The 27,458-nt window shown below is 44.8% G+C and overlaps 6 protein-coding genes across 7 annotated transcripts; all 6 read right to left on the bottom strand.

The window, feature by feature from the left end:
* Positions 1 to 42: 42 nt before the first annotated feature.
* Positions 43 to 2,560, bottom strand: LOC100836030 (heat stress transcription factor A-4b). The gene is made up of 2 exons (XM_003569763.4): positions 2,109 to 2,560; positions 43 to 1,504 (listed from the first exon to the last, which is right to left on the bottom strand). The coding sequence occupies exons 1-2, from the start codon at positions 2,319 to 2,321 to the stop codon at positions 401 to 403; spliced, it is 1,317 nt and encodes a 438-aa protein (XP_003569811.1). The 5' UTR covers positions 2,322 to 2,560; the 3' UTR covers positions 43 to 400.
* Positions 2,561 to 4,718: 2,158 nt separating this feature from the next.
* LOC100835720 (50S ribosomal protein L13, chloroplastic) lies at positions 4,719 to 7,195 on the bottom strand. Its single transcript, XM_003569762.4, has 4 exons — positions 6,838 to 7,195; positions 6,087 to 6,272; positions 5,648 to 5,818; positions 4,719 to 5,063 (listed from the first exon to the last, which is right to left on the bottom strand). The coding sequence occupies exons 1-4, from the start codon at positions 7,051 to 7,053 to the stop codon at positions 4,947 to 4,949; spliced, it is 690 nt and encodes a 229-aa protein (XP_003569810.1). The 5' UTR covers positions 7,054 to 7,195; the 3' UTR covers positions 4,719 to 4,946.
* Positions 7,196 to 7,790: 595 nt separating this feature from the next.
* Positions 7,791 to 10,582, bottom strand: LOC100835411. The gene is made up of 6 exons (XM_014899553.2): positions 10,282 to 10,582; positions 9,506 to 9,732; positions 9,242 to 9,418; positions 8,992 to 9,147; positions 8,486 to 8,762; positions 7,791 to 8,373 (listed from the first exon to the last, which is right to left on the bottom strand). The coding sequence occupies exons 1-6, from the start codon at positions 10,565 to 10,567 to the stop codon at positions 8,117 to 8,119; spliced, it is 1,380 nt and encodes a 459-aa protein (XP_014755039.1). The 5' UTR covers positions 10,568 to 10,582; the 3' UTR covers positions 7,791 to 8,116.
* A 2,244-nt stretch (positions 10,583 to 12,826) lies between these two features.
* LOC100835105 (oil body-associated protein 2A) lies at positions 12,827 to 14,197 on the bottom strand. Its single transcript, XM_010234017.3, has 2 exons — positions 13,737 to 14,197; positions 12,827 to 13,640 (listed from the first exon to the last, which is right to left on the bottom strand). The coding sequence occupies exons 1-2, from the start codon at positions 14,023 to 14,025 to the stop codon at positions 13,183 to 13,185; spliced, it is 747 nt and encodes a 248-aa protein (XP_010232319.2). The 5' UTR covers positions 14,026 to 14,197; the 3' UTR covers positions 12,827 to 13,182.
* Positions 14,198 to 14,335: 138 nt separating this feature from the next.
* On the bottom strand, positions 14,336 to 17,860 carry LOC100823151 (protein NRT1/ PTR FAMILY 4.3). The gene is made up of 7 exons (XM_024458422.1): positions 17,763 to 17,860; positions 17,605 to 17,661; positions 17,389 to 17,512; positions 16,366 to 16,583; positions 15,757 to 16,194; positions 15,503 to 15,630; positions 14,336 to 15,413 (listed from the first exon to the last, which is right to left on the bottom strand). Exons 1-7 carry the CDS (start codon positions 17,763 to 17,765, stop codon positions 14,537 to 14,539), a joined length of 1,845 nt encoding a protein of 614 aa, XP_024314190.1. The 5' UTR covers positions 17,766 to 17,860; the 3' UTR covers positions 14,336 to 14,536.
* A 2,741-nt stretch (positions 17,861 to 20,601) lies between these two features.
* LOC100822843 (protein NRT1/ PTR FAMILY 4.5) lies at positions 20,602 to 27,371 on the bottom strand. Of its 2 annotated transcripts, none has more exons than XM_014898888.2 (10): positions 27,233 to 27,371; positions 26,848 to 26,961; positions 25,477 to 26,158; positions 25,325 to 25,378; positions 24,674 to 24,712; positions 24,467 to 24,590; positions 23,342 to 23,559; positions 22,798 to 23,235; positions 22,559 to 22,686; positions 20,602 to 21,696 (listed from the first exon to the last, which is right to left on the bottom strand). In XM_014898888.2, the coding sequence occupies exons 3-10, from the start codon at positions 25,477 to 25,479 to the stop codon at positions 20,820 to 20,822; spliced, it is 1,881 nt and encodes a 626-aa protein (XP_014754374.1). In that variant the 5' UTR covers positions 25,480 to 26,158; positions 26,848 to 26,961; positions 27,233 to 27,371; the 3' UTR covers positions 20,602 to 20,819. The 2 variants fall into 2 exon arrangements, with proteins under 2 accessions (XP_014754374.1, XP_024315520.1); XM_024459752.1 differs by having other exon boundaries at positions 26,848 to 26,958; positions 27,233 to 27,351.
* Between the last annotated feature and the right edge of the window lie 87 nt (positions 27,372 to 27,458).

The raw sequence follows: 27,458 nt of genomic DNA, 5'->3' as shown, positions 1-27,458 counted from the left end.
CAGAATCATGCAGATTAACAAGTGATCATTAAAATACATAAAAGCCACCAAGACAAAAAGGACCCCATTTCTCACAAAGGAGGAAATAATCAAGAACAGAATACAAAAAATCCTACCTCTCATGTTTGTGACAGGCAACAACTCTGGACAGCAAAATGATATTTAACAACTAACCTGAGAAATGTCATGAGTCGAGGAGAACCGCATATGGAAAAGTCTGAACTAACAAAGTATGAATGTGTATGAGGGTAGTTTAGCAGCTAGTCTCCCCAATACTCTAATCACAATAAGGCACACAATGGGGATATGATACACTGCAAGTAAATGTTAGTCGCGTATCGAGGCGCCGTTGTCCTAAATGCTTCTTTGCTAGTTATTTTTAGCTAAACTAGTTACAAAGTTAGGTTTTCTCTGCTGAGGTGAGATGCCCCAGTTTTTCTGTCATCTGTTCGATATTCTTCTTGCCCCACCAACAATTTGCCCGATCTCCGTTTTTCGCCTGATCTGCTTCTCTGTCTCGCCGTTCTGACTGCGCCTCTTGATGTGCAACAGATGACCCAGGCTGCTCGGTAAGGAACTGCTGCCAAAATCCATCATTTGCGCCAGCTGCGGCAGTAGCAGGAGGGTCTTGGCCAGGTTGATCTCTTGATGGACCAGTTTCTGTAACAGCAGGCTCTAAATTGACATCGATCTCGGAGACCTTAGCTCGTGAGTCTGCACGAGAATGTGTTTGAGGGAGGGGAGGACTTTCTGTACAGCTGGTGGACTCTGCAATACCGCGAGAAGAATGTGAATCTCCTACACCAGCTGAAGAAGTATGCATCATCGACGGAGGTGATGGCGCATGAGGATCACTTTCCCCGGACAAATGGAGCTCAGTGAGAACGACAGCTGAAGGACCTGGAATATCACAATCATAAGAAATACCATTACCAAATGCTTCGGTTGCTTCTCTAAGGAAATTCTCCAAGGAGTTTAAGGATGATTCCATTTTGTCAAATGATTCTCTGCTAAGTTCATGGGCTGGTGAGTTGGTCAAGTCGCGATGCATAATCTGGTTCCCCTGAGTACTTGTATCCTCATGGAAGGAAATTGGTTTGGGCAGCCTCCTCTTCTTTCTTGAATGATCAGATTGCTGTACAAAGCTAGATAGAAATCCTGGTTCCTTCACAATGTCTCTGACATAACATATCAGATTTGTCTGCTGATCCTCAACAGCAAATAGCTTGTCTTCCAAAGCCTGCATTCTTTTCTCCATATCAATTTTCTTCTCTGCATTCTTTTCAAGCTCTGAGGTCAATGCTGCATTATCACACTTGAGCCTCTCGATTTCCTCCTCATAGTCCCTCCTTTCGCTATCCACTAATGGTCCGGCACCCTGAGTATGCGATGAATGGCTGAATATCGGTTTGCGTCTATGGATATTTTTCAACCGGTGCCGCTGACCTCGTATGAATTCCTCATTTGCAAACTCCCATTGTTCCGGATCGACTTTCCTAAAGCCCTAGATGGGAAAGAGCATGAGACACATATTAGAATAGAACCCCACGTGCACAACAGGTATCATGCATTATAATCAAGGCTAAAATGAAATCATGTACTACTGCAACCAAACGTAAAGAAACTATACCAGAAAACCTAATAGGTGTGGAAGTAGACATTATTTCAACTTCAGTTGCCATAATCAACGCTTATTTGTCAAACAGTCCTAAGATTCCACAGAATCAATAAGATATAGCATTGCACTCAGGGACTCAGCTAGTCGAATTTCAGATGTAGACAATTCAAGCGCTGAACTTGGTTGTTTAGAAATGTCAAATGAAACGAAATCACACTAATAATAATTGAAATATCTGAAAGACCAACAAGCTACTTATAAACCCACTCACTTATAAAGTGTATTTCAGATCAAGAGCAATAAATCATGGACACTCATTCAAAATCACACACGTTTCGCTCAATTCCACCAAAGTGAACGCTACCCACACAACCTCGCTTAGAGCCATGTAGCAACAAACTAGCACGTATTCCGGCGGAACCCCAATTTCAGCCGTGTGACAGAGATTGGGGGAAAGAGAGAAGGGTGGGTGTGAACTCATTGTTCTTACATAGGTGTTGAGCTGGCGCACGAAGCTGGAGAAGTTGTTGTGCTTGAAGTACTTGGGGAGCAGATCCCTGCAGAAGTCGGCCTGGCTGGCTACTACGAAGCTCGTGCCGGACGGCGTCCACGACACCACCGCGTCCGTGGCCGGCTCGTCCACCATCTCGTAAGTCTTGGTCAAGAACGGCGGCAGCGACGCGGCCCCGCCACCCGGGTCCATCTCCCCCCTCCTCCTCCTACTCCTTGGGCGCGGGGCTCGGCCTCGGCCTCAGAGCATCACGGCGGTGGGCTGGTCGGGGGTTCGGCTCGGGTTCTTGGTTGGGTCTGGTTGGTTGGTTGGGGGTTGGGTTGGGGGAAGAATTTCTTGGATTAGCGGAATTTTCCAGAAGGTTCGCGTTGGAAGAGGACGGGGGAGCTTGGGCCTGGATGGGGTCCGGGGTGGATCCAGTGCGCGCCATCGGTTAGGTAAGCAGTGACGCCGAAAGGGGGGACCGGCTGAATAGCCAGAATAGGTGCTGCCGTTGAGAAGAAACAAGGGGCGTGATGGGATCGGAGAACACGCTGTAGTCCTTGTTTTCTAAATTTTAAATTACATAACATACCAAATAGAAATAAAAACAGAACTTATCGAATGTTTATTAACACAAAAGAAGGAGATATTTACTCAGTCCGATATCTGATACAGGCACGAATATCCTACAACTTATAACAACATACTCCCTCCTTTTCATAAATTGGCGTATTTTGTTTCGTTAAGACAAACCTTTGACCAATGAAAAATTCTATTTATATGTGTTTTTTCATACATAAAATTTATATCAATGAATTCGTCTTTAAAAGTTCTTTGCTAATGATCATGGTTTCGTATCATATAACTTACATGCTAATAGAGTAATTCTTGATTAAAGACTTGTCTTAACGAAACCAAATACGCCAACTTTTTGAAAATAAGGGAGTATTGGGTAAAACAAATTACTCCAGTAACTAAATGACACAAATGGTAGGATCTTGGTATTTGACGAGTAACTTGAAAAACTTGAAAAACCATGGTAGTAATATATTCCAGGGGACATGTACTACTATAATGGGGAAGTATCCGGTGAAAACTCTCATTCCGTGCAAACCGTACAAACTTCATAAAAACCATGTTTAAAAGTTTCAAAAAAATTCTACAAAAATATCATATGTTGGGAAGTGTGATGTTCTACACACCTGCAATCAAGTTCAAAGTCAAAATCATTTGGAAAGAATTAAAAAGAGAAATTTACAGTGAATAATGTCAAACATTGAAAGATCACTATTCATGCAGAATTTGTTTTTTTGCTGCTACCAAATGACATTGAGTTTGGACTTGAAATTTTATACATATATAAAACACCACTTTTCTAACATATTTAATTTTTTCGAGAATTTTTTGAACTTTTTTCGATGGAGTTTTCACAGTTTGCACCGTAGAGATGGTTTTCACCGGATATTTCGCCCTACTATAATTTGCATTTGTAACAATAAATTGGATGATTATATGTTCGCATAAAATTGGATTATTATATATATTCATTTTAGCTGGGACATATTTTATTTGCCGTCTGGGCGTTTTCTTGAGTATACATATCGGATGCTCAATTATCAAAAAGCACTTTCCTTCTTTAATGGATATGTTACATGTGTTCGAAGCTCTTTTCCGAACTCACGCGTGTTTCGGTTTCAATGTGTGGTTTTAAAATAGATCCCATCATACTGCCACCACCCCCAAGAGGAAATCTTGCACCTGCTTAGCCTAGTCATAAGGAGATGGCCACAATTTGCATTTCTCACCTAACCTAGGGGGATGCAAGGCAACCAACACATGTAAAGTCAAAAGGACGTTGAACCTCACTAGTCACAAGTGTGGCTGAGTTTCAACCAAGTGGCTTAGTGAGCAGGATTTTGAGAGGTACTCCACTATTACGACTTCTAAAATAGGTTTTCAAACTTGGAAGTACCCAGAGTACTCTTGGCTCGCGAATATAAGGTCAGATTTGGCGTTATGGTGAATTATGATGACTCCATTTACCCAAGCATTATATGTCTATTTTAGTTTTGTTAAGCTCCATCTGTCTATTTTCTGTGGCTAGTTTTTTCTCAGCAGATTGTAATTAAAAGCATGTGTGCCACAATGGGATTACCTCTGAGGTGGTAATATCTTTTAGATCTTTGACATGTGAATATGGGATGCTCACATAGTGCCTCAAAAATTCGGGACGGTGCCGATCTGACCTATGCCCCGTGAAACAAGGCAGTGATTACGTGGGTAGTATGATTGCATCATCTTTGTGTCTTTGATATGAGGTAACTAAGCAACGAAACATGATCCACAACAAGGTCACGTAGGTTGAAAGGAAGGTTGAGGGTTCAAGCAATTATGCAAACTGGATAAGAGCCTCGGTCCTCGGAGGTATGTATGGGCAAGGAGTCAGACTCCTGGGTTGAATGAACACACGGAACTAACAAGAAGAAAAAATCTCCCTAGCTTTTAGAAAGGTCATTTGACTTTCAGGTAAAAACACTTGATGCCCAGATAGGACTTTTGAGCCAAAACTGCAACATATCTATCTCCTCGTCACAAATACACCATCCAGTGGAAAAATGGAGATCTTGGATTGCATCAAATCGTACCATACTACATAATTATGACCGAAAGGAATCAAAGCTTTTGCAGGAACATAATTAAATTACAAAAAATTTACACACCATCTGTTGGACAGATGACATAAATGTTAGGATTCCAGTTCCTAACATTGGGCAAGGTCTTGAGGGGATGCACTGATGTGAGGTTGCTGTATCTTTTTCGATCGCCAGGGACTCTCTAGGCAGACTTTTGTATTCTTTTGTCTCTGATAGGCAGTGGAACAGGTTTTTGAGCCACATGCGGATGCTCTGATCCTTTGTACACCTTAAGGTGGGTAAATAGTCTTCTTCCCAGCTGCAAAAATGTTCCGAAGGTTCAGAAGAATACATGCAAAACAGGTGACCTTGTTGAAGTGAGGTCAAACTAAGTGTGTAACTAACACTTAAAAGTAGAGTAACCAGTGTCTAGGGCTAAGACTTCAAATACATTTTCTAGCCAACATGAGTTTTTCAGAGAACACATCCAATACTTTGTTAGCCATACCATCGGAGAACTTAAGTCAATAGCAAATATTTTGGACTGGATTTAAAATGTCAGATGTTCATGGACACAATATTTGTGAAGTCATACACAGCAAATACAAGGAAACACTTCTTGAGAAGATCTAGTTAAATAAATTTATCTGAATTTCTAAGTTTTGCCCGACAGAAATATTCCTATGAACAGAAATCAAGGGTAGATTCACGCAGGGACATATGCTGATGCTGATGCATGGACTAAGGCCATGGCCTCTACGTACTTAAGACCAATCATCCTTGAGAAATACTCGCACGACTGCTAAATAAACCAAGATGAATGCAACTTTGGGCTATAAAAACACCTGATGCAATCAAGAATCAACAAGGTAAGAGCCAAAATGCTAAAAGATGATTTCTTACCCTGCCCTTAGGAAGCATGCCACGCACTGCATGTTCGATAATTCTCTCCGGAATCCTTTTCTGAAGCTGATCAAAAGTCTCTTCTTTCATCCCACCAGGCCGCCCAGAATGTCTTTTATAGAGCTTCTGTGACCGCTTTTTACCAGAAACCGCAACCTTCTCTGCATTAATCTATGTAAACATAGAATTCAGTGTGGCAGCTCAGGAATACACAATACAACAGTAGTATCCGTATATCAAGATTTTCAGTGACGCACCAGTCTGAGAAGTCATATTAACATAAAAATATAATCTTGGTTTCAAGGATCAAGATAGCTTTGGTGCTTATATTCTTCTGCTGCTGATAGCCTAATACTATTATGAATTTCTTCCTGAGAAGAAATATGAGGAAACTGTCCTATCGTATTCTGTAAACACTGTCTAGGAAAACCACACATACCACAATAACAAAAGCGCCCATGTCCACACTTGGAGTGTATGTGGGCTCATTTTTCCCTCTCATATGCACTGCAATGGTAGATGCTAGCCTGCCTAGAATCTTGTCCTCTGCATCAACAACATACCACGTCTTCTCTGTAGTTACGTGATCTGCGGCCTTAGGGTACCATGTTGTGTTCCATATGTCCTGCAAATTAAAATGGCATGATCAGATACACTATACAGCAAATATTCCCAAAAGAAAAGCCATGATGCCGATACAACAGTGGGGCATAAGCACAGTATCCATAATGAGCTTGGGCACTAAACAGTAACGTAGGTGAACACGATGGAACACAACTAAAGTCAAACATTGCCGAGCAAATGTAACACCCGTTTAACAGAAGAACAAAATAATCTTCACCACATCTTTTTTAATAGAATGTCCACCATAGTAGCTTCATTGCTGCCTTAACTTTCCTGAATCCTCTGTCACCAAAAACTGTCAGAGCCTAATTTGGCAGTTCCACATATGTAAGCATTGTATACTGGCTGAGATTATCCATGTAGACGAGGGATTTGACTGCGATAGGCTAAGATGATGCGGTGAATTGATAGAACTGAAAGAACTAGAAGCCTTCAAGTACAACTGGTAAATGCAGCATTGCAGTTAACCTACTAGTTTGCGGGCACTAGTTGCACATGTAGCATTACTATTTTCTTCCTGAACTGCAGCAATAGAGAGAGAGAGAGAATAGAGTCAGAGTTCGTACGGGGCCGCAGAGCTCGTCGCCCTCGAACATGAATCGCTGCTCGCGGGGGACGAGCGCGGCAAGAGGCTGCCGCTTCTGCTTGTCGCTCTGCTCGCAACGCACAGCGAGGCCCGCAGGGACGGCGCGGCGGCGCGCGGGCCTCGCCGCGCGGCGGTGGCGCCTGTCGCCAGTGAAGGCGGAGGAGAGGAGCGCGGAGGCGGAGATGGCCGTAGCCATTGCAGCGGCGGGTGTGAGCAGTAAGAGGCAGCGGTGTCTGGGTCTGAGGTCGGCTTGGTTCACTGAGATGCCGCTGGCATTTCGTCTCGGGTAGGGAAGAGTGGAGCGGATAAGAAGGGATAGGAGAAGAACTGAAGAAGGGGAGGGAGGAGAAGAGAAAGGGAAACAGATGGGCTTTATGGGTCTTAAGGGAAACCGTAGAATAGGCCCACAACAACACTTAACCTCGTTTCGTGCAGCTGCAGCTAAGAAGAAGAAAAAAAAACAGGCTTTGCTTTAGGAAAAATTTATGCTGCACCTCCCAGGAAGAATACGTTCAATGATCTCTGTATGACTGTATCATCGATTCAGTGATGAAGTATCTTGGCTTGTGATAGGTGCCTCGTCGATTCTTCAAGAATTTTGTTGATGGTGTTCATTTTAGTTGTATCAGTCTATTGCATTTTGTTTAGTAAATCACCGAATCAATAAAACCGAATAGTTGATGTAAAAGAGAAAATCCAAATATAGTCACTTTGATTAAAAAAGAAACTAAATATTCACCAATACAAAAAAGAATATGACAGATTTTATTTCGTTATTTGGTAACTATGCTCACATATTGAACGGAAAAAAGTGTGCTGCTCAGTGAAATAATAAGTAGAAAAGACAGTTTATTCACCAGTCAAATATGCCTGATGGCATAACGAGCATCTCCCTGGACAACTGATGGCCAGATTTTCCAACAACATAAAATGTAACAGCTGAGTTCATTTGATTCATAAGATTGCATGAGAAAAGTATAATATTTACAGGTAACTTCATACTTGAAAAAAACAAAGCAGAATACTGTTCCTCCATCCAAACAAAACGTGATTTTTACAGGTAATGTCAACATGCAGGAAAGCAACCGCTTAACATATATTCGGCGCAAGTCCGTGTACAACAAGTCATGATGTTTCTGGAGGAAGAATCAGAAGAACAATTTACAACAAAATTGTGGATCAAGACAGACAAACAGCTAGACCCACATGAAAATCAACGGTTAGTTGACAACCAGCAAATGAATGAACGAGAAAAAAGATCACGTGGCTGAAGAATCTGTATTCATCTGTGTAAGAAGAGGTTTTACTTTCCTTGTATGACCCAAGCTGTTCACAAGATCCCTTCGAGTACATACAGGAAACATGTTGATTCCTGGCATGTTTAGACGCCATAGAACATACGGAAAACTGAGCTGGTCCCGAGATGTGAAGCGAACAACTTCATTGAACCAATTACACATGAAATGATTCGTCATTGGGGTCAGCTCACTCACAATGATAGAAGCTTCAGATAAAGCTGAAAGGAAACAAACACTTGGATCATATATATTCTTAACAACCATGCTTTGTAGAGAAGATCCCATGCTCAAGGTACAATTTCTTTCCGTTAGAGAATAATGAATACTAACCTTTGAATCCATGTAATCTTTTTTCATCTGGCATTCCGTCTCGGCGATACTGAGTTAATTGGACCTCTACTTCTTCAGGAGTAGCCTTGTGCTTTTGAACAATTGCTTTGCCCTCATCATAAATGTTGCTCCGCGCTCCATGTTCAGAAATAGCGAAAGTTGAGTTTGTCCTCCAAAGAAGTGCCTCAAGCACTCCTATTGGATCTCTTCGGAATTGGTATTTAGAGTCCACCCATACAGAGTACCTTGCTTCTGGGAAAAGTCGGTGAGTCAACATCTGCAAAAGTCATGCTACGCATCTTACTACCAGAAATGTACATAAACAAAAAAGGTCAGCGGATTTGACTTCTATGACATTTCCTTTGCCAGGGGCGTAATTTTGGAGAGTATCACCAAATAACAAAAATAGCAAATATGGTTTGAAGTGTCAAATCCCATATGTCACTAGCTTTCTAAGAATAAGCTAGCAGCCTGGCACAATTGATTATGATATCTTTAGATTTTACCTTTGGTATTTTTCCATTTAACCGTTGATCCACAAAGGGTAGACTCCTCACAACAATGACGCGCCACCTTCCTATCATTCCATTGTCACCGGTACCTTTTCCTTCAGCTTCTTGAGTTGATAATGTGACCTCATCCCAGAAAGCCACATAGCAGACCTGCTTATTAAGTCCATCCATCCCGAATTCACGGTGTCAAGTGTGATGGTTTACACAGAGGTTGTATTTCTGAATATCTTAAATGCTCAAATACCTTTCCAATAGAAGAATTGACCATTCCAATAGGTTGATATAGATCATCCCCGCCACCAAATGCACAGGTAGACACAACAACTCTACAACTTCTCATGTACCTGATATCATCATCAGAAATTTTGAAACCACCATTGTCACTGTAGAAACCACAGTGCACATTAACAGTCTCATTCACCTGGAGAAGCATTGAAAACACATTAAACAGGTCTAGAACGGCATAGTTCTTTTAGGCAAAGTAGTACATGTTAGTCAGCATTAGAACCTTGAAGCTCTCTTCTCTTTCAGGAACTGTCTGAAATCCTGTAAACAAATTGAACCTGGTAGCTTCTGCATGTTGCAGTAAATACGTAGAGTTCGCCTCAGAGTGATATGAATCATAGTCGTCATCATCAGTTTTGTATACGATCCTCTTGACCACCGCATCAATTCCAGAGCCTTCATGAAATACCAAATTTTCTATACTTTTCGGGCTAAGGAACTTCAAGCAAGCTGTCAATATCGAAAACAAAAACTAATCATGCCACTAAGTCCATAAACCAAAAATAGCATTGAGCCAAACAAATTTGGAATGGTACATGCTCCCAGATTTGCTAGAACAACTTAACTATGGACATGCTATTTTACTAAACAAGTTTAAACATTTGGCCTGTGAGAAAAAAAATATTCCCAGATTTGTTAGAACAACTTAACTACGGACATGCTATTTTACTATACAAGTTCAAACATTTTCCCTGTCAGAAAATAAGAATTCTTTCGGTCTTTCACAATCCTATCGCACATCTAATATAGGTCAATTCCCCAATGTGCACGATCTGTGAGTCCAGCTCTCCAATTGCCATGATATATCCAATTAATTATGCAAAAATAGCAGTCAAGGAGACCACCGTAGTGTTTTGCAATATCAGATTAGCATCTAAGTACAGTACTACAGTACAATTTCTCAAATCCGTGGCGACCCTTGCTGGGAGTTGGGAACCACAAAATTGCGGGAATTTGGGGATGGCCTACACGTAGATCGAAACAGGGCAGAGGACTCACGCTCGCGCACACCATGGACGAGGCGCGTGGTCGGGTCGAGGCGGCCAAGACTGGATACAGGCGGGGCAGGGTTGGAAGAAGCACGGAGCCGGGAGGCCTCGAAGAGGAGCAGGGCGACTGCCGGGAGGAGTAGGAGGATGGGCCACCACCGCGCCACAAGCCGCACGGCGCGCTCCCCCAAGCTGCGCGCCGCCTTCCGCCGGCCGGCGCGGGCACGCCGGGGCGGCGCCGCGCCGTCGTCGTCTGATACTGTGATGGAGATGCTCCGGATCGTCGACGACGGCATCGGGGGAAGCGGTGGTGGTGGTGAAGTGGCGTGGCGGTGGTGCCACTCACTTGGTGGGCTTCAACTCATCGACGCACGCTGGTATGGGCCGGATTTGTGGTCTGGTGGATAACTGGCCAACGGGCCGGGCCGGGCCCGGCACGGCCCATGACTTAACCGGCCTGGCACGGCCCCAGCCCGTGAGGCCCACCTATAAACGGGCCGTGCCGTGTCGGCCCGTTCCGGTGAAACCCCAGCCCAGGCACGGCACACTAGCCCGGTTGGGCCGGCCCGGGCCCGTTTAGCACAGTGGGCTGAAAAAACGGCCCGAATCACGGTTTTTGAGCTTAACGGGCCATTGGGCCGACTGCTGACACGCGGGCTGACGGGCCACTAGGCATGCCTGTCGGGCCGCAGGTAAAACGGGCCGTGCTGTGCCGGCCTGCGGGCTAGAGGATGAGGCCCAGGCATAGCCCAAGGTGGGTTGCGGGCCGGCACGGCCCGTCACGGGCCAAGCATGCCGGGCTCGCGGGCTTTTTTTCTTGGCACGGCCCGTTGGCCAGCTATAGTCTGGTGTAGTGGCGTGCGGTGCCTGAGCCTTGGATCCAGTTCATATGTCAACTCTCATAAAAGAGGTCAACGCTATTTTTTTTCCTTGGATCCAGCTCATATGTCAACTCTCGTAAAAGAGGTCAACGCTATTTTTTTTATAAAGTACTCAATGTTGATTGCCAATAACATTGTACTGCTTTCACTTTGAATCATGCATCTTAATCTCCGTACAAGATTTAAAGGTCGATCAAAATTTGCAGAAAGGATTTACGGTTTACAAAATAATATAAACAGAAAATCACTTAACCCTCCAATTTGGTGTCTAGCACAGTTTTTCTCAACTTTGAAACCTGTACTAGACCCTCTCGACTTTTGAAACTGGTCTTCAGGACATTTGGCCTTGTGATGGTGCAAGTGTTTTTTTAGTCCTAAGTGGATTAGCTATTTGAGGGGATTGAATGTACGTTCACCGATACTCTTAAATTACTTTTCACTCAAAACAATAATATGTTCACCGATACTCTTAAATTACTTTTCACTCAAAACAATAATATGCTGGACTGTTTTGTGGGGATGTTTCGGAATTATTAAACATCTTATTTTTATTTTGGATCTTTAGTGTTCGGATTTTACTGTTCGGATTTTGAGTGGTACTCTACGAACCCTTTGAATATTCTTCTACTCTCTCCGATCCTAAATTGTTGTCGAAATATTACATGTATCTAGACGTTTTTTAATAATAGATACATTCATATTTTGATAAATTTGAGTCAAGAATTTAGAATCAGAAAAAACACAATAATTAAAATTTAGGATAAGAGGAAGTACAATAATAAGAAGGCATTCGCGGTTTAGTCGGTCGTTCAGGTAGTAAGACTTTGCTGCATTGAGAAATTAAAAATATACTTTTTTCTATCTTATGCATGTAATTCCCACCTAAGATATCTACGACTTCCTCCGTAGCAAATAAGCGTCAATTACTGAACGCTGTAATTCCCACCTAAGATATCTACGACTTCCTCCGTAGCAAATAAGATAAAACGTGTCTAGATACATACGTACTTATGACAAAATTTACGATTGCAACACTTACACTTATTTTAAAACTAGACAGAATTGCACTTATTAATTTTGGGACATAAAGAGTAGTATCATTCTGCACTTATTGCAACACTTACACTTATTTTAAAACTAGACAGAATTGCACTTATTAATTTTGGGACATAAAGAGTAGTATCATTCTGCACTTATTAATTTTGGGACATAAAGAGTAGTATCGAAGTACTTTTGATGACACAGTCCTCTCTTCGATCGGTATTAATTGTTTCAAATTTATCCAAATACGAAATACGAATTTATCTAAAAATCGTCTATTTGGACATTCCGGGCCGGATGGAGTATGTAATTTTACCCACAATGTAACTCACAAGTTTTTTTTTAACCTACATTATAACTCACAAGCTATTGGCTAGGTCAGTCCCCGGACCCGCGGTGCAGGTGGCATGGCAGCTTCAGAGTGCACGATGCGTCGGAGTCTAGAGTAGAGAGGACCAACGCAGATGCGAGAGCCCTGACGACCGACTGCGAGTGGGGTTCGAAGGTGGGCGACGTAGCTCGACTCTTATAGAGGATGTCCTCTCCTCGGCTCGGCAAAGCAGTAGTGGATCTTGGCCGGACCATTGTGAATACAGCGGTGAACTCACTCAGCGATCATATCAGACACGGTGCTGGAGCAAACCAACGAGTGTCGCCCGGGGCACGCGGAGAAATCAACCGAGTGCCGGCGGGGTGTGCCGGAAAGCAGAGTACAGAGCAAGTCAGCAACACTAAACCCGTATACGGCCGACTACAGCAGATACGCAACAACGACCAACAGGATTGGCTGGACCAACAAAGATTCTAGTCTTTCATCGGTTCATCCTGACACCGGCGGTCTTATTTCCCCTACTAGGATTACGAAAGGAAATGTACAGTTCCGCACGACACAAAAGCACTGTCATAACTCATGACCCAGCTCCGCCGCCCCAGGCGTTGCTCGCTGCTGTGTGGAGCACAACAACCCTGACGAACGGAATTGGTTTCGTTCACGGCAACGGCGCGTGGCGCTTCATGTCGTGCGGCACGACGTCGACGGCGAACCCCTTGTGGTGCCTGACCCAGTAGTCGGCCTGGCCGGGGCGCGGGTCGGCCGGCGCCTCCACGCCGGCCCTCTCGGCCTTGAGCTCCTCCGTCGAGAAGCCGTACTTGGTGTCGCGCTTCCGCACGAGGTCCGGGCGCACGGCGCCCTCGCGCTCCCGCTGCGGCGACACCATGAGCGCCGGCGCGCCCAGCGGGAGCCGGTCGCCGCGGTCCACCTGCCAGGTGCACCAGAACTTGCCGAACGTGCCGGCCATCGTCTCCATCTCCGTCTTGGACAGCAGCCCCGGCACCCGCGGGGTCGTCCACAGCCCTTCCTTGATCTCGTGCGCGTGCGAGTGCCACAGCCGTTGTTCCTCCCCCGGCAGCGACTCGAACATCTTCCTCGACACGATGTACTCCACTCCTACACAGATTTACAACAATCATGTATACGCAGTAACGCAGCTAGCAAGAGAGCATTTCTTGAGGGATGGATGGATGTGTGTGTTGCGGGGCGCACCGATGAGGCGGGCGTTCTTGTCGTCGGAGTCGTAGACGGCGCACTGGAGGACGTCCTGGTTGAGGCGGGAGACGAAGTGGTGGGTCTCCAGCTGCCGGTGCGGGTCGTGGGCGTACAGGGCGAACGTGCACACGTGCTGCTTCATCTGCTTCACGGGGCGGAGCGACTGCAGCGCCGCCGCGCCCTTGTCCAGAAGGACCGACGACGTGGCCGTCGGCTTCCCCGGAGGCCCGCCGTCGCCTCCGGTCGAGGCCGGCGTCGGGACAGGCTTCTCGTCGCTGGACGCCATCGATGTCAAAGCTAGTCTTTGGGTGGTCTAGTGTTGTGTTAATTTGCGTAGGAGCGTGCGCTTCCCTTCCGGTGGGTTTTAAGGCGTGGCGCCGTTCGGGACTTGGAAGGGCTGTTGCGTGACACGTAGAAGGTGCCCGGGTTGGACGTGGCGGACGGCATGGGACGTAGGTGGCAGACAGGCGCGTCGCCGGTGGAGCGCGACAAGTGTTGACGCGCACCGCCGTGTTCGAGCCTTCGAGGCTGCTCTGGCCAATTATCACATGCAGATGGTGGTGCACGAAAGATCGAGATTCGAGAGGCAAATGAAATGACAGAAAAACTGTAACTTCGTAGCTATCAAATTAAACAGAAAATTGCTTCTAAACGACAACACGATAACAACAAGCTGGATGAACTTCAAGAGCAAAAAACACACATACATTCAAAAACAGTACTTAAGCTTGCACCTTATCAGAGGGGTCGCAGGCTAGCAAGTCGGAATTCCTAGCAAGACCACCGACCCTTGTTGGTCACACTTGCTGCTGCTCTACTGGTACGACCACATGATCCGGCTGTTCCTGAGGCTTGACGTACTTGTACCAGCTGGACCAGTAGAGATAGTTGAGGAAATTGAGGAAGCTGAGCACCGCGAGCAGCCAGAAGAAGAGGTCGAGGTGGTTCCGGTTGATGTTGTTGCCGCCTAGCCAGCCGCCGCTGGCCGTGTAGTTCTTGGTGGCGGCATTGACGGCCTTGACGAGGATGGTGCACAAGAAGTACCCGAGCGACATGGAGCACCAAAGGAACGCCGAGGACATGGACTTGAGCGCGGGGGGCGCCTGCGAGTAGAAGAACTCGAGGAGGCCGATGAGGGTGAACATGTCGGCGATGCCGAACACGCCGTACTGCGGGGCGAGCCAGAAGCAGGACATGGGCAGCATCTGCAATTGGGGAATGGCGTCCAGCATGTTGTGCCGGACGGCGACCCTCTTGCGTCGCATCTCCACGATGGCCGCGATGCACATCGAGAGGATGGAGAGCACGAGGCCGACCCCCACGCGCTGCAGGTAAGGGATGCCGTTTGGGTGGCCCGTGATGCGGCGGGCGAAGGGCACGAAGAGGCGCTCGTAGATTGGCACGGCGAAGATGAGCATGCCCAGCGGGATGATGGGCAGCGTCGCGGGTGGCATCTGCACGTGCTTGGCGATCCGGGTGTCCATGGTGGCGCCCTGCTGGATGGAGAAGGTCTGGAACTGGGCCAGAACGGTGCCCATGATTATTGCGCTGCAGAAGATGGGCACCATGGCCAGCATCGTCTTGGCGTTCTCTACCTGTGTCACGCGGCATTGCCGCCACGGGTTCGGCGTCTCCCCTGTCGGTGCCTGAACAATGGCCGCCCTGTCCAGGAATCTGCATGTACAGATGCATTGCGCGCGGTCAATGTTTGTCAACAACGCCACGAGATTTGCGTCTCCGAGTACTGTATGTTAATTTAGCACCTGAATGGCTTGTCCCTGTGGGCAACGAACTCCGTTTCAGGAGAAGCCTTGCTTCTGCTGATCTCGTACAGCTCGTCAGGGTTCTCAGGGAGCTGCAGGTTCCTGTTCCGGATTGCAGCAACGTACACCTGAAAAACGACACGTACATTGAGCACCCGCTTGACTAAGACAGAAGTCCAAACAAATATGGCCTAAACATATTAAACATATAGCAGTTGCATAAAAGAGAACACGTCGGTCCACAATTTTCTAACCCGGAAGATTTCAAGGAGCGCGCTGCTGCCCTGCACAGTGAAGATCCGGTACCGTGGCAGGCCGATGACGAAGGCGATGACGGCGAGGCCCATGACGCCCGTGGCGGCACCGAAGCCTTTGTCCCAGCCCTTCTTGTTCTGGATCCACACGAAGATGGTGACGCTGAAGGCACCCCCGATGCACATGCTGAGCAGTAGCCAGTTGAAGAAGCTGGACATCTGGCGCTTCTCCTTGGGGTGCTTGTCGTCGAACTGGTCGGCGCAGTGCGCAGGCAGCGCCGCCTTGATGCCCGCCGACCCGATCGCCACCAGGTACAGCCCGATGTAGAGGAGCACCTCGTTGTCGCCACTCACCTTTTGGCACGTCGGCGCCGGGAAGAAGCACTCCGGCGGTTTCAGCTTTGGGGAGTGGGCCTGCAGCGTTAGCAGCAAGAGTCCCTGCAAAAATATGGGAAAACAAGTGTCAGGAGAAAAACAAAGCACACTCGATCGCTACTCTCTCCGTTTCTAAATATTTGTCGTGATTCTAGTGCTTGGTTCACGACAAGTATTTAGGAACTGAGAGAGATAGAGAGTACCGATGAACTGAAAGATCGATTGTTATCTTACCACGAGCTCGATGAGTGATGATATGATCACAGTCTGGTACCGGCCGATAACGGTGTCGGCAAAGACGGTGATGAGCACGGCGATCATGTAGCTGGTGCCCATGTAGTTGGTCAGCAGGTTGGAGGCATCGGCCAGTCCGACGTGCATGATCAACATGAAGTACATGATAAGGTTCACGGCTAGAGACAGAGAGGCGACGCTCTCAAGTCCAAAATTCACTGCAAACAGCAAACAACCCAAGACACTTGTTCAGTAGACTGTTAGAATTAGATGCGCGAGGCCGGCTTCAGAATTTGCTGGTTAGGTGCAGCGTTTCCAGTAACTACTGTCCCATCATTATCACAAGGAAAAACTTAAATCCATCTCATGTGTGGGTCGTAAGACATAATATATATACATGTGCTCTTAACTGTAATTGAGAAGATAATTTACACAATTGAACCTTTTTTTGAAACTGCTCACTTGGTTCCTCAACTTTTGGTATACTCATTTATTTTTTCAAAAGAACTTTTGGTATGCTCACTCAAATCCTCACAGTTGATATTGCTCATCGAAGTACTCCGTAGTACAATCCAGATGCTTGCATGTTTTTCGTCACTAAATGATTCTCTGATTGGAAATTTTACCTTTCATATCATGTTCATCTACTTACACAAACTATTTTGGCTGTACACAACTCAAATGAGCAAATATGTGAACATAAATAAATAAATTTAACAAGCATGCTGCTGAGGACTGAGGTATTAAAATCGTGAGTGCACACTTCTTCTTATTATTTATTTATTGGGGTTATATTTATTGCAAACCAAGGACAGGAGCTCTGCCATTCAGTAGAAGAAGATATAAATAACTACAAGTGCCATGTTCTTGAAGGGAACATGGCCGAAACACAAACTACATGCGGATTACCCCCTAACCGAAAAGAACACCGATAATCTAATTTATGAACTGCAAAAACTGAAGATGTGATTTTTGCTTTTCTAAGAGATATGATTAACTTCTATGACCAAGAGCAAGAGTTACCAAGGATGAAGAAAGAATTGCCAACACCACCATGGCGCCCCCGGACGGCAGGTCTTCCCCTCCAATCAACCTTCCCTTCAATGAACCCGTATTTTTGCCCCTCAACGGCTTCATGCGTCTCCACCTGCGGATCATTTGTGATATAACATGACAAGCATTAGCTATTACAAAAGAAAATAAAAGAAGAGAACAAATAGGATGAACAAATAAATATACCATGGAGTGGTCTACTTTGCCGGTGGCGTCAGTTACTTTGCTCATCTCATCGTTTTCCTAACAAGATTGCAAGAAAATCACACAGCAGTGAATTTTTTTAGCACACAGACACAATAAGAAGTTGGAAACGCTAGCAAGCATGCAAGAAAATGAGCTACCATTTTGGCCAAGAGCGCTTTCCTAGGTGACGGGCAGGAGGTGCAGTTTGCTACTTGCTAGGCACTATAAAGCATCTGATTCCATGAACGAGTCTTCCTCCGACCCTATGATTGTTTTATGGCCTCTCCATTTAGCCTGTTCTTGTTATAGCTATTATTAATAGCGACGTCCGCTAGACGTGAAGATCTTCCAACTCATCGATACAACCTGGCGGTTATGTACAACTGATAGTTGTCAGGTAATGGATCGGAGTGTAGCGTACTCGGATCACATAAAAGAATCAGTCAGCTTAATTGGTAAGTTTACATCAATTAGCAGCACTAGCCCCTAAAACAAGATATTTAGGCTCCTAAAATCTGCAACCAACTCTAGCAGAGGTTCCTATTTAAATTTTGAGTAAATTCCACTTTTTGCTCTAAGTTTTGTTTTTTTGACAGCTTTTACCCAATTTAGTGGGATTTCATTTTTTTACCCCATTTAATAACAAAATTTGTTCCACAAATTATCCCGTTTAAGATTTTTAACACCAAATGAAGATTCCTCGGCTACTTCAAATATGTGACCTTGCTAGCTAGCTACCTGGCTGCCACCTTCCAAGAACACGACACAACTCTGCTCTTGCATATGCATATGCAGCTGTAAACACATCATTTGCTACTCCACTCCAAACTCAGAATCCCACATAACCTAGCAAATTAATCCTAGGCAAACTATGGCGATCAGTCCTCCAAGCCTCGAGTTAACAGCAATACAAATAGATGATCGATACGACAGAGATTGATTCGTGCAGTTGACGAAGAAGAAGAACAAGATCTTGTATTAATACACAAACAACTGATATATCAAAGCTGAGCTATGGAATCGATGAAGAGAGGAGCGGCAGGAGGTGGGTGCCAGCTTGATGCTCGTGGCATCAACTCTGCTTCACCGAGTTTAATTTATCCAGTATTCACGGTCGATCGAATTTAATGTGACCACTCCGCTCCATCTCGCTGCGCCCATCAGCACAATTAAATTTTGATCACGGTCGATCGAGCTTAACTCAAGCGCGTGGGAGCCAATATGTCTCCGAGTTGGCACGTCACGTCGGCCTACAAGTGAGACACATCTGCTAGAACGTAGCAGATTCGGATCAAAAATTTAAATGGGGTAATCTGTGGAACAACTTTTGTTAAATGGGTAAAAAAAAGAATTCCTGGCTTCCTGCTAAATGGGATAAAAGCTGTCAAAACAATAAAACTTGGGGGTAGAAATGGAATTTACTCTTAAAATTTTTCTTCTATTTTAATATATCTAACATGTAGTTTACACATCTAACTGAATATTTCTAATGCATACATTTCAACCACATTCAAATTTCATGTTTTCAGATCACATAATTCAAAATTTTCAAACATAAAAATGTAGCTCAACAGCACAAATAGTTCAACAAAACAGGATAAAGTTTCACAATGTCAAGACACAAATAAACAAACTAGTGAGCACCATGCCACGCCCACAAATTATCGATCATCTCTCAGCTGCTCATGGGTCTGCCTGCTCTGGATCTGCCTGTGTATCACCAATAACCATGTAGGAAAAGTGGATCACGGTGATCGTGTCCTTCAACGACACTTCAGTATTTTTTTGATCATACTCAAAGTCCTCATCTTCATCTCGCTCGTCATCAATGATTATGTTGTGAAAGATCACATAAGCTGCCACTCCCCTCCGCATTGCAAACAGAGATTGTAGCACATCAAATGCTCTTTCAACATCCTTCCCGACAGCTTCTTGCACAATTGCAAAATGGTGCTTCTTGTTTCCTTTTGGATTGCTGATGGCTTCCACAAAAGTGGACCAAGAAGGGTGGATGTTGTCGGACCGCCAGAGCAAGGATGCCGGTCCCCGCCGCAAGCACCAACCCATGGAAGACAAACGCGCCTCCACGCGTCGCCAGTTGGTCCGATGTCTTGTCGCCGCCTGGATCAGCCGCAGCACCGACGGCGCTGCACGTCTTGAAGACTGCCCCTGAACCATCTGCTCATGCAGAGCAAGGAAGGTGTAGCTAAGTTTGGGATCGAGGATTGATATATGTGTTGTTTTGGGTTTTGAGGATTGAATAGGGTCGAATCAATAGGTCGGACAGGGAAAAACCGAGGGTTAACTTTCAGCGAGACGCTGACTTGTGGGTAGGAAGCGTGATTGCAAAATTACGGGTTTTATTTTACAGATATACGTTTGGAAAGTGAAAAAAGGTCCTAAAGTTGTGGTTTTGCGATACATACCTTCCAAAGATAAGGGTTCCTTGATATTTACTCTCTTTTTTTTTCTACACTTGGCTTAAGGTACTTGCTGGGTTTATAGCAGGGCTCGTCGGGCTTCCGGGCCGGGCCGATAGTACTGCAATGGCCCCATTATAAACAGGGGGAGCTAAGCCCATTTATCCGATGCCGGCCCGGCCCGATTGCAAGCTATACTTGGGAGGGAGCAACAGACCCGGCTTCCAATGTGCGCTAACCTCGGGAGGGCATGCGGAGCAGGAGCACAGGAGGGGGCAGCAGGCTGACGGCCATGGGACGGTGTCGAACTCGGTAGATCGGGTCAGGAGCACATGAGGGATTAGCATGAAGGAGGAGGGAGACATCGACCTCAAAAGGGAAGGCAGGGTTGTTGTGGATCTGGAATGTGCCTCGGCTCCCAAGGCAGGCGGCCGGAGCTGATTCAGGCCCAAAGGTGGGACAACGATCAGGTAGAGTTGCTAGAGACGACAACAGGACAACAACGCAGGTGAGGATGGTAGTCACCATCGGCCAGCGAAGCGAGGGGTAGGGGAGTACCGCTAGGAAATGTGCGGAATCATCAAATAAGGGCTCCTTTCTCACCCACCAAAAGTGGCTATAAGCCCCTAAAAACTAAATACCACTAGGATTCTCTTACTGGTGACAGGAAAACTTGCTTGTACACAGCAACAGGATAATCCGGATGAACTTCAAGAGCAAAAAAACACAACCCAAAATCTCTTAAGGTTGCACCTTATTACAGCTCTAACAGTCTCGCAAGACAACTCTTAGTCATCACACTTGCTGCTGCTCCATTGGTACAACCACATGCTCTGCTTGGTCCTGGGACTTGACGTACTTGTACCATCTAGACCAGTAGAGGTAGTTTAGAAAATTGAGGAAGCTGAGCACCGCGAGTAGCCAGAAGAAGAGGTCGAGGTGGTTCCGGTTGATGTTGTTGCCTGCCAGCCAGCCGCCGCTAGCTGTGGAGTTCTTGGTGGCCACATTAACTGCCCTGACGATGATGCTGCTGAAGTAGTATCCGAGCGACATGGAGCACCATAGGAACGCCGACGACATGGACTTGAGTGCGGGTGGTGCCTGCGAATAGAAGAACTCGAGCAAGCCGATGAAGGTGAACATATCGGCGATCCCGAACACGCCGTACTGTGGTGCCAGCCAGAAGCAGGATATCGGCAACATCTGGAGCTGCGGGATCGCGTCTAGCATGTTGTTACGGGTGGCGACTCTCTTGCGGTACATCTCCACGACGGCCGCGATGCACATGGAGACGATGGAGAGCACAAGGCCGACGCCTATTCGCTGCAGGTAGAGGATGCCATTTGGGTGGCCCGTTATGCGTCGGGCGTAGGGCACGAAGAGGCGCTCGTAGATGGGCACGGCGCAGATTAGCATGCCCAATGGGATGATGGGCAGCGTTGCGGGGGGCATCTGCACGTGCTTGGCGATCCGGGTGTCCATGGTGGCGCCCTGCTGGATGGAGAAGGTTTGGAACTGCGCCAGGCAGGTGCCCATGATGATGGCACAACAGAAGATGGGCACCATGGCAAGCATCGTCCTGGCGTTTTCCACTTGCGTCACACGGCATTGCCGCCACGGGTTCGGCATCTCCCCTGTTGTTGTCTGAACTATGGCCGCCTTGTTCAAGAATCTGCACGTATAAAAGCAAAGCGCGCGGTCAATGTCAACAACGCCACACGATCTGTATCTTCGCCAAAGATGCGGGTTATTTACCGGCTCTGATACCTATAAGATTCCAATATCAATCAAATGTCATTACAATATCAATTTCAAATCAACGAGTACTATTATGTTGAAAATTATTTCATTAGAAATATAATTATTTTACTGTATACCCCCCTCCTTTCCGGAAAACACCTCAAATAAAATTTTCTCGTTTATTCCATAATAATATATCTCATTTTTCTTTTGGCTCCCGCACCTGGCCAATAACCGCTGACACACATTTACTCTTATTTCAATACGAATGGTCAGGCACTAGAAACGAGAATTGTATTGGTCCAATGCACAAATCTATATGAAATGTTTTATGAAACGGAAGGAGTATCAAACACATTGTTATTATTTCTTACTATGTCAATGAAATTTCATTACAATGTCAATATTACTTTATTATTATTTCATTCCTCTTTCATCTTTTTTTAAATATGTGAGTCCATGCCAAGTGTGGTAGGTTGGCTCGGCGCTTCCGCTTCTTCGCGTATCTTTACTCTTATAAAATACTCCATGAGTGGCTATGGTCGCCCACCTCCTTCTATCAGAAAAAAGACTCATCATCTTTTTTAATTCAAACAATTAATGTACTGCAAAAATATGACTAGAGATGTAATAACGTTTGATACAGAAGTTGGAGATTAAAATACTGGCAAATGCTAGTATAATATATAATAGTAGTAGTGATATTTTTTTTGTCTAATTTTATCTGAGGCAACGTAGGGGTCTAATTTGTTTCGTCCAACACTGATTATTTATCAGCTAGTATATGGAATAACCTGAATGGCTTATCCCTGTGGGCCACGAACTCCGTCTCAGGAGATGCTTTGCTTCTGCTGATCTCGTATAGCTCCTCAGGGTTCTCAGGGAGTCGCAGATTCCTGTTCCTGATTGCAGCAACGTACACCTGAAAACGACATTGAAAACCAAGTATGTCTCTCAGCCCTACTCCACGACACGTATATCAATTGCATTGCTCGTTCCTCTTTCCAACAAGCAAAGAGATCGATTTCCTAACCCGGAAGATTTCAAGAAGCGCGCTGCTGCCCTGCACAGTGGAGATCCGGTACCGCGGCAGGCCGATGACGAAGGCGACAAGGGCTAGGCCCATCACGCCCGTGGCGGCGCCGAAACCTTTGTCCCATCCCCTCTTGTTCTGGATCCACACGAAGACGGTGACGCTGAAGGCACCCCCGATGCATATGCTGAGCAGCAGCCAGTTGAAGAAGCTGGACATCTGGCGCTTCTCCTTGGGGTCCTTCTCGTCGAACTGGTCGGCGCAGTGTGCCGGCAGCGCCGCCTTGATGCCCGCCGACCCGATCGCCACCAGGTACAGCCCAACGTAGAGGTGCACCGCGTTGTCGCCACTCACCTTTTGGCACGTCGGCGACGGGAAGATGCACTCCGGCGGTTTCAGCTTCGAGGAGTGAGCTTGCAGCGTTAGCAGCAGGAGTCCCTGCGAAAGTGGGAGATCAAATATCAAGAGAAAACCGAAGTAATGAACACTTGATCGATCGGGATAGAGAAGCAATGAAGTGAAGAATTTTATTGTTATCTCTTACCACAAGCTCGATGAGTGATGATATGATCACAGTCTGGTACCGGCCGATAACGGTGTCGGCAAAGACGGTGATGAGCACGGCGATCATGTAGCTGGTGCCCATGTAGTTGGTCAGCAGGTTGGAGGCATCAGCCAGTCCGACGTGCATGATCAGCATGAAGTACATGATAAGGTTCACGGCTAGAGACAGAGAGGCGAGGCCCTCAAGTCCGAAGTTCACTGCAGCAACAAACAACCCAATTAGACCGTGTTGAGATTAGCAGGCTTCACTTCTTGTGTTCATTAGATTGTGAAAACAACATGCTGCTTCATAATCTATCCTTTTTTTTTCACTGCTCATTAAGTTCCTTGAATTTCTGAAATATCCCTATAGTTGATATTGTCATCAGTATGTGAACTCCTGATTCTAGTTAATTAAGTACTAGTAAAATCCAGATGCTTGAATGTTGTTAGCTACTAAGTGGTTGGTTAAGGTAACTTTCTATAGTAGTACTTACCCATAACTAACTTGGCTCAAAACAGCTCAAATGTAAACATAAATAAAACCAAGAAGCATGCTGCTAAGGTAGTAATAAGATCCAGACTGAAAATCTAGTTTATTAACAACAAAAATTGATAATGTGATTTTACTTTTTCTAAGAGATAAAATTAACTTAGAGAATCCCTCAACTTGTTGAAAAGTATGCAAATGCCGGCATGCAATGTTCGCGTTCAGTTGACTATCTGGTTGTATCCGAACCTTGGACAGTTAACGGAAGATGTTGACAAGACGCTACCACACCTCTTGACGGCGGGTTCTACTTGAGTCTTTTTCATGTTTGAGGCAAAACAAAGGGACTCAGAGCTAAAAAAAAATCTAATTCGAACATGGCATGTTGACATGCCAAGTCGTGAGGAAAAAGCATGACAGGTTTGCATCAAAACCGCTTTAGACAGGGTGAGTAACCATTGGTGTTCGGTTTCGATTGTTGGGGAACAGAAATTATAGAAAAAAATTCGAGAGATCATTTTCGTACCTTTTTTTCTTTCGAAACCTAGGCAATGCCATTGATTGATTAAGTCGAAAAAGAGTTGAGTAATGAAGATATACTTTTCTCTAACTTTTATAGCCAAGAGCAAGAGTTACCAAGAATGAAGAAAGAATTGCCAACACCGCCATGGCGCCCTCGAACGGCAGGTCTCCCCCTCCAGTCAACCTTTCCTTCAACGAATCCGTACCTTTTCTGTCCAATAACTTCATGCGCCTCCACCTACAGATCATGTGAATTACAGTCATTTTCGTGCCTGCGCACATGGAGTATTAATTTGGAATCAGATGAACTATATGAGTTACCTTGCTGGCTTCATCTTCTTTGCTACTCTCCTTGAATTCCTATGTAAATGTAAAAGGGACATGTAATTTGGTAAACAAGTGGGAGATTCTTCATGGCGGCCGGAATAATTATCTACCATTCTTATTTAAGTGACATTGGTTAGTGACCTTCTTCCTTTCGCTCTTACCAATCGAGCTATTAACTCAGAGAATTTTAAGACACGCCACTTTTATTATGAGACGATCTGAGGCTACGCTGATATAACTATTACCTCCTGAAGGGTTAGTTACCTTTTTTTGTTTATTCTTGCTAAATATTAATTCAGTCATTGTCTATTCTTTTTATTAGTTTTGGTTTTCCCTTTATACAACTTAGTTCCTAGTACTATATAGGATCGGCCGGATTAGAATCTAGATATTTCAGTCCATGAGAGAAGTAATAATCCACATGACAATTACCTGTTCATGCATACACCATTATACGTACTAATTTATACCATATTCCATCTTTTTTTAATCAAGCATATATAAGATAATGAAAGAAAATTATCCATTATAGTTTAAATATAAAGTTCATTTAATGCATGTGTTGAAGCATTAATATTAGCTACTACACTTCTGAAGAAAATAAAATTAAGGAGAGAACATAGGGTGAACAAATTACAAATATACCATGGAGTCTAGTTTGCAGGTGGCTTCAGTTACTTTGCTCATCTCCTCGTTCTCCTATCAAGATTCAAGAAAATCACACATCAGTGGAAATATTAGCACATAAGCAAATTGAGAAGTTGGAATGTTGGCAAGCAACAAAATGAACTATGTACCATTTTGGCCAAGAGTTGTCTTAGGTGGACAGAGAAGAGGTGCAGTTGCTCAGAGATGAACGAGTCTTCCTCCGATCCTATGATTGTTTTATGGCCTCTCCGTTTAGTCTGTTCTTGTTGTTGCTATTATTAATAGCGACGTCCACTAGATGTAGAGATCTTCTACCTCATCGATACAGTCTGGTCGTTATGCACAACTCACGTACTGTTGTCAGGTGACAGTGTACGTAGCATACTTGGATCGCATAAAAGAATTAGCCAGCTTAATTGATTTGTCCACCCTGCGTATTTGTAATTTTCTCCAGTCGTTTTGTAATGCATACACTAGGCACTCCAAGGAAACGTCCATAGCTGCATCTTTCATGGATAAGACATTTTGTTACCGCCTTCTTGCTTTTAACATAAATTATCTCGTTGCTTTCTTCTCGATCATATCACAGATCAACATCAAGTATGCACGCTGCTTTCCAAAGTTCAAAATGACAACATATGTGATGTGTCATGTAGTACTGCTGGAGCCAGAAGCTGATCAAACCAAGGAACAGCTTGTTCACAGTTCACATACAGCACCTAACATCTCGTTTGGGCACTGATAGCCAGTTGCCAGACACTAAGTGCCGGTGCCGGCATTTTTTTGGCATCACCTCTCAGCTACTGCACATTGCACAGATGTCCACAATGTCTGCGGAAACAACAAGGCACAACTCGGAAGGAATCAGGAAACAGATTCATTCGATCATCCCCCCAGCCTTGAGTATATTCTTATTCTTAGATTGCCGTGCACAAATAAATATGTCGATATTGGTACTCCATTCCAAACATACAAGAATAACATGGAATCTTATGTCAAACTTTGAGCAACAATTAGACTAGTAGTGCGAGGTTATTGTGACGCAAAAGTGATATCATTGGATTTATATTAAAAAGTACTCCCTCCATTTCACAAAAGTTGGCGTATTTTGTTTCGTTGAGACAAGGATTTAACCGATGAAATCCTGGAGAAGGGAGACATATCTGTAGGAAAAACTCTATGAAGTTTATATCGATGGATTTGTCTTTAAAAATCCTTGCTAATGATCATGGTTTCGTATTATATAACTTACATATTAATAGAATAATTCTTGGTGAAGGGCTTGTCTTAACGAAAGAAAATACACCAACCTTTGTGAAAAAGAAGGAGTATTTTCTAAGGGTATAACTTTTATACACACAAGCCAAATATTATTTGGCCAACACCTTGATGGTCTTGTATGTTTGGAAGAAGAGAGCATTTGGCAGCATAACATAAAGGTAGACAAAATCAATGGAAGCATGTCCCCCACCAGGCAAGGTGGCAAAATATTAAAGCAATCTAAAAAAAAAGCTACATACCTGTGGTCATTTTACATTTTCAGTGACTAGCTGTACCATGCCCAAGGTCTCTTTTCTCTAAAAAAAATGTTTTCTGTCCCGACATATTAAGTATAACAAGCAGGCATAAAACTGCTGCAATCATAAGGATGGAAAGTACATCATTTACTGACACTAGCGCAAAAGAAGACAAGGATTTCAGGGGGGGAAACCCATTTTGCAAATTACGAATATGTGTTTATTTTCTCTATCCGCGTAGCAGAATACTGAATACTACAATTGTTTGCTTACTTTTTTAACAAGAGTTATTCTCATTACTTATCCAGTCGAATAATCAAGCATATCATTAAGTGGAACAACTGTAGCAGACTTGGAACAAGTTTGTTTTCTATAATAAGAATTATACCTTTGGATTACAAGCATCTGCAACACTCGTATCATATGCCTGTCGATCCTCAATTACATTCATACACTTTTTGAAAAGATGAACTGTGCTCAACGTTAATCATGTACCGCAAACGACCAGTAAGTTTCCTCAACTTTTCACCCAGACTGCCCAAGTCACATCAGATTTGATAAAACGTCATTGAACTTCTTGACAGTTTGTTATCTCTAAGACCAGTGCAAAACTC

The sequence above is a fragment of the Brachypodium distachyon genome, chromosome 2, assembly GCF_000005505.3.
Source record: "Brachypodium distachyon strain Bd21 chromosome 2, Brachypodium_distachyon_v3.0, whole genome shotgun sequence".
Lineage (NCBI taxonomy): Eukaryota > Viridiplantae > Streptophyta > Magnoliopsida > Poales > Poaceae > Brachypodium > Brachypodium distachyon.
This window is presented reverse-complemented; position numbering and strand designations above follow the sequence as displayed.

Coding starts and splice junctions, on each gene's coding strand:
- LOC100835105 (XM_010234017.3), bottom strand. CDS start 14,025: ATGGCGTCCAGCGACGAGAAGCCTGTCCCGACGCCGGCCTCGACCGGA. Junction 13,641..13,736: donor CAAGAACGCCCGCCTCATCG/GTGCGCCCCGCA, acceptor AAATCTGTGTAG/GAGTGGAGTACATCGTGTCG.
- LOC100835411 (XM_014899553.2), bottom strand. CDS start 10,567: ATGCCGTCGTCGACGATCCGGAGCATCTCCATCACAGTATCAGACGAC. Junction 9,733..10,281: donor CGTCCATGGTGTGCGCGAGC/GTGAGTCCTCTG, acceptor CGATATTGACAG/CTTGCTTGAAGTTCCTTAGC. Junction 9,148..9,241: donor TCAATTCTTCTATTGGAAAG/GTATTTGAGCAT, acceptor CTTAATAAGCAG/GTCTGCTATGTGGCTTTCTG.
- LOC100823151 (XM_024458422.1), bottom strand. Junction 17,513..17,604: donor GCAAAGTAGACCACTCCATG/GTATATTTATTT, acceptor AATGATCCGCAG/GTGGAGACGCATGAAGCCGT. Junction 15,414..15,502: donor CACAGGGACAAGCCATTCAG/GTGCTAAATTAA, acceptor CTGTACATGCAG/ATTCCTGGACAGGGCGGCCA.
- LOC100822843 (XM_014898888.2), bottom strand. Junction 24,713..25,324: donor CCTGCAAACTAGACTCCATG/GTATATTTGTAA, acceptor ACATTTACATAG/GAATTCAAGGAGAGTAGCAA. Junction 24,591..24,673: donor AAGAAGATGAAGCCAGCAAG/GTAACTCATATA, acceptor CATGATCTGTAG/GTGGAGGCGCATGAAGTTAT.
- LOC100835720 (XM_003569762.4), bottom strand. CDS start 7,053: ATGGCTACGGCCATCTCCGCCTCCGCGCTCCTCTCCTCCGCCTTCACT. Junction 5,819..6,086: donor TGGGCGCTTTTGTTATTGTG/GTATGTGTGGTT, acceptor ATGTTTACATAG/ATTAATGCAGAGAAGGTTGC. Junction 5,064..5,647: donor GCATGCTTCCTAAGGGCAGG/GTAAGAAATCAT, acceptor ACATTTTTGCAG/CTGGGAAGAAGACTATTTAC.
- LOC100836030 (XM_003569763.4), bottom strand. CDS start 2,321: ATGGACCCGGGTGGCGGGGCCGCGTCGCTGCCGCCGTTCTTGACCAAG. Junction 1,505..2,108: donor TGCGCCAGCTCAACACCTAT/GTAAGAACAATG, acceptor TTTCCCATCTAG/GGCTTTAGGAAAGTCGATCC.